Below are 5,000 nucleotides of genomic sequence, written 5' to 3'. Positions count from 1 at the left end.
CTCACCCTCGCCTCCAATGCCACCACCCTCCCTTTGGTCCTCCTGCGCTTGTTCTTCGCTGGACAACTCGTAATCGTCGCTGTCGGTCTCCACCTCAGCTCCGTCGTCGCCGTCGTCGTCGTCGCCGTCGTCGTCGTCGTCGTCGTCGTCGTCGTCGTCTTGTATAGGAGTGGACGAAACCACATCTTCATCCTCTGTCCTTACACGGACCTTTATCTCCCCCTCGGTCAGACTGATGTCAATGTCACAGTTAAGGTCGCCACTGATGGTTCTCGGAAGGTTGTTGTTGGACGAGGTATCCGGCACAGGGACTGTAAAACTACTTTCCACGTCTCCCGACTGCACAGGCTCGTACTGAGGACACGTCACAAAGGAGTACCTGGCCGTGTCATCCTCGAACAGCGACTTCGGACGCTCGTACATGGTGGACCCTACCGCACTGTAGTAAAACGAAGTGGACTCTGAGGCTACAGACCCAGAAGACGGGGACCTCGAGTGGCTGCTTTCTCTTCCGCCCTCGTCGCTGGTCCCCTCCCATGTATCTTCAGCCTGGGGGCGCCTCCATCGAGCTGGTGACGAGGTCAGTGACCCACCCGACGTGGCCGACGACTGGGAGGATCTGCGAACTCGGGAGGTCTGTGGTGGTGTCGTGGGCAGAGTAGGGGGGCGCGATCGCCGGCGTCGCCAAGACGGTGTTGTATCACTCGTTCCTGATCCCCCACTCGACCCACCGCGGGGAAACCATTCTACTCGACCTCCTCCTCCGCCTGTCCCTGTCGCTCCACCTGCGGGAGCACTGGCACCGTCTCGCGGGGCGCCCTCTGCCTTCCCACTGCCCTCATTGGCTTGGTTCTTCTGCTCTGCCGCTACGTTGCTCCCCCCCGCCGTCCCATTATTCGAACCGCCAGAACAGGTATAGTTTTTACTTGACCTAGAACTCCTGTGTGATTTGGTGGTGCGAGGCGTGTCCGCTGCTCTCGAGGACCTGGAGGAGAACGAAGGACATGTCTCTTGGCGCGTCCCCCCGCCCGCCTTCTCCCCAGAATCACGCCTCTGCGTTCCTACAGGTACATCCCGCTTGCTGAAAGAATGTCTCTCGTGGAAAGAAATATTTTCGTAAGAGGCTTGGAGAGCCGTGTGGGCGGGTGGCGTCCCAGGTGTGTTAATGAGGCCAGGCTGCGGTGCGGGTGTGGGCAGCTGGCGCCGGAAGTTCTTCTCCGCTGACGGGGTGGTTGGCTCCCTTGGCTCCCGTCCACGGCGCACTCGCGGGCTCGTGCGGGGACTCTCGAGATTCTCCAACTCCTTACTGCTACCATCTACAGCTGGTTTGCTGGTGTGTTCCCCAGGATTTCTGCGGCGGGTGGGTGGTGTGGGCGCGACGCTGTCTGCTGAGTCATGACTATTCTTGCGGTTGCGTCGTGGCCGCGGACTGGGTATCGGGGCGACGTCACTACGATGACGGTATTCTGAGGCACCAAGGCTACTATGTTTAGTCTCCCTTACCTGTAATGCTTCGCTTATAGACTCCGGCGCACCGGCTTTGTTACACAGAGCACTACCCTTGGCTGCCACGTCACAGGTCCTATCGGAGGAGCCTGCATCCGACAACACACTTGGAGTACGACCCGCGGCGGCGGCTGTCAGATCAGATGTCTGTGTGCTCTGGGGCGGGACAACGCGACCACCCTCACCGTCTGCCACAACCTTCTTGCTCTGACTCCGCTCCTTGCTCTCTCCCTTGGCATCTGATGATGATCCCGCGCCTCTAAATCGGGGCGCGGCGGAACCAAAAGCATTCAAAATACCGGAGAAGTATTTTCGAGGCTTAGACTTAGATTTGCTCTTAGAGTCACTTTTGACCGATTTTTTCTCTGCGTGTTCTTCTTTGGATACTCCTACTGCTTTATTATTCTTGGTCTTGTTTACAGATTGCTTCATCTCCTCGCAGAATAAGCCGGGAGTGTTTGCTGGCGATTGTGGCTTAGTGTCCCCGATGTTGTACTCCGATATGCATGTCTTGGAGGTTGGGAAGGTTGCAGTCAAGAAGGTGGGGTGGCGGGGGGAGGAGCCAGGGTGTGTCCCCAGCGATTTCGGCGGCTCGAGAACAAGTTCGCTCTTCTGAAGGTTTGCGTCTCTGCCTCGCCCTCCTGCAGCTACCTGTCCCTCCTCTGTACCACTCACAGGGACCTCCAGCACAGACCGTTGGGTCGCCTGCGCGAACTTGCGGTCATTTCCCGTGCCTACCTGAACCCGATGTACGTGGAACTCTGCACCGAAAACCTTACTCGAGGCGGAACTTGTGGTGCCGGAGCTCTCTCTCGGGGCGCTGGGGTGACGGTGCCCTTGACTGGGAGTGTGTGGCTGGCTCTTGTTCCCCTTTGTCCTGCACCTCGACCTTCCGTGACAACAACTGCTTTGGCCGCTCGAGGACGACAAGGAGCTGGTCCTCGACTCAGGTGTCTCAGGATAACGACAATTTATCAAAAGGGAATCCACACTGGTGGAGCGCCTGGCAGCCTCGGAGGGGCCACGACTCTGGGTGACACTCGACCTGCTGTGGCAAACACCCCTTGCCTCAGCATTGCCACTGTCGGCTGCGGCCCCGTCGTCCCCCCGCACGCCGAAGCCGTCCACGTTCTCATAGTGACGATGCTGATCACCTTTTGAGTTCCCGCCCTTCTGCTCAAACTCGGTCACTCTCGATGCTTCACTCACTGGAACACACTGCGTTATTCTAGACACATGCTGACCAGTGCCCGCCACACTGGGGAGCGTTTGGTGCTGGTCAGCATGAGGCTGGGTGGAAGCACCCCCTAGCCCGCTCTCTTCACCTGTCCTCCGGGGGAGCGGTGGGGTGAGGTGGATGGTGATGTTCACCTTGTTCATTTCGTCCTGGAGGGGCACTGCACTACTAGCCACATCTTCCGTCTGTTCTTGCGGTGCCTTTGTGCAGGCGTCCTCGGGGGGGCTTTGTTCTGGTGCCGGGGCCACGGTCGCCGCCCCCTTCCCCTCACTCACCTCACTTGTGCCCTCACCCGGGGGCGTAGGGGCTGGATCTGGCAGGGTCTGCAACTTTTGTTCCTCTCTAAGTATACTAAGAGCGTTCCTTATGAGACTTCCATTGAGTATGTCCGCCTCAGTGTTAGCGGAATGGTGGATCACCAGGCCCTGCGAGAGCACCCGCTGCGTTCTCTCTGTGGTGCTGTCATCTACACTGCCCGCCTCTACACTCGTACCACGCCCACCCCTGCTGCTTTCGCTCGCGCCCACAGTCTGTAGCCCCCTCCGAACACACTCACACACCAACCCGCTGCACCCTGGCTTGTCTGTGCCAGCCGAGAATTTACCATTCACGAACTCTAGCTTCTCGACGCCCTGGAAGAGATCTTCCTCCGTCTCTTCGCTGTGCGGCGTGAGGGCCGAGGCACTGCCCAAAACGTCACTGACATCTCGCTCACTCTCGTCGGTCTTCCTGTTGGAGGCGACGCGCGCGGTCCTCGGCCTCCTCTCGGCGTCGTCGTGACTAAACTGCAGGAGTTTGTGCTTCTTCACCTTCCTCAGTCCCAGCCTGAGGCGTGACAACTTGGTCTCGTCGACGCTGCACGACTTACGGGTCTGGTACCCACATACTGGCACGTGTTTATATGGAGTAGCGCTAGCGCCCCCCTCCGCCCCTCCTGCCGCCCCTACACCGCCACCATTGCCCCGCCGCCGCCACGCCCGCTCTCCGCTGCTCGCATCACCTCCACCTCCGCGCGTGCGGGTGTCTGCGACGCCTTTCTTGGCCGCGGATGCGCCCCTGCCCGCGGGAAGCCACCTACCCCTGACGTCACTGTTGGGTCGTACGTCTGGCGCGCTCCTCCACCGGCGCCACACGTGCCCCAGAGTGTCCTTGTCACTGGGCTCCACGTCAGCCTCGTAGCCCAGGGAGTCGTCCGTGAACCACGAGGTCGTCTCGTCAGAGTCGTCGCAGTACGTGGTGTCGTCTATGCTGGGGCTGCCACAGTCGCCGGCACCGCCCTGTGACCCACCGTCTCCACAGTCATCACTTTCACTGGATGAAGATGATGATGATGACGACGACGACGACGACGACGACGACGACGACGACGACGACGACGAATACGATGACGATGAAGTGGACAAATCTTTACAACTGTCCGCCTCGCCGGAAAGCCTCTCGCGACTTCCATGTGACCCGTCACCCTTACCCTCCGCATTTTTCCCCTCGGAATCCGAGAGGGGAGGAGGGTCCTTGAAGTACTCCTCCACCACCTGTTTTACGAAGGCCTCGTCCTCATGCCACGTCTTCCGCTCGCCGATCGGAGGCAGATACTTCTCTTTCCCCAAGCCGGAAGCCGTGACTCGCGTATCTTTACCATCTTCCCGTAAAACGTCACATGACACTGCATGGTACTTCAGTGGAGGTTTCTCAATGAATATAAAACTGTCGTCCGTCACATCACCAAAGGTATCACCATCACCACCACAACTACCACCACCACCACCACCACCAATCCCGTTTCTAATTCCACCACCGTAACACGAGGAAGCGCCGTAGCACGAGGCATTCCAAGTGTTAAGTCTACCGTTTACTCCGAGCGCGGCAACCCGCCTCCTGTTCCCGCCACCAAAGCCCCTAGCACCGAACCCGCCCGCGCCGGACCCCGCGCCCACTCCCTTGCACCCACAGGAGAGCGAGTCGCAGCTGGCTGCTCTCAGGTGGCTGAGGGAGTGGCGCTTGAGGTGCTCGACGCCCTCGTAGCCGCCGTACGAGTCGCAGCCCGAGGCCTCGCCCACGCTCTCGTCCAGGCTGCTCAAGTGCATGCAAGACAAAGACGCCCACCTGTATCGGCTCTTCCGCTGGCGGTGCCGCGGCCCACCCTCCCAGCACCGCTTCTGCCCCTTCCGGTCGCCGCACGCGGGGTTCACACCCACCTGTTGCTGCAACAGCTGGTGCTGCTGCTGCGCGACCTGTTGCTGCTGGTGCACGTGGAGGG

General features: G+C 59.9%; 1 protein-coding gene across 1 annotated transcript in view; it reads right to left on the bottom strand.

The window, feature by feature from the left end:
- The window catches only part of LOC125035819, a 40,043-nt gene extending 35,203 nt beyond the window's left edge, over nucleotides 1-4,840 (bottom strand). Inside the window, exon 1 of the mRNA XM_047628052.1 lies at nucleotides 1-4,840. This exon is cut by the window's left edge and continues 1,343 nt beyond it. Coding sequence (XP_047484008.1) covers nucleotides 1-4,827 — 4,827 coding nt within the window. The 5' untranslated portion in view covers nucleotides 4,828-4,840.
- Between the last annotated feature and the right edge of the window lie 160 nt (nucleotides 4,841-5,000).

This window comes from Penaeus chinensis, chromosome 20 (assembly GCF_019202785.1).
Source record: "Penaeus chinensis breed Huanghai No. 1 chromosome 20, ASM1920278v2, whole genome shotgun sequence".
Classification (NCBI taxonomy): domain Eukaryota; kingdom Metazoa; phylum Arthropoda; class Malacostraca; order Decapoda; family Penaeidae; genus Penaeus; species Penaeus chinensis.
The sequence above is the reverse complement of the archived record's forward strand: the minus strand, read 5'-3'. Positions and strand labels throughout refer to the sequence as shown.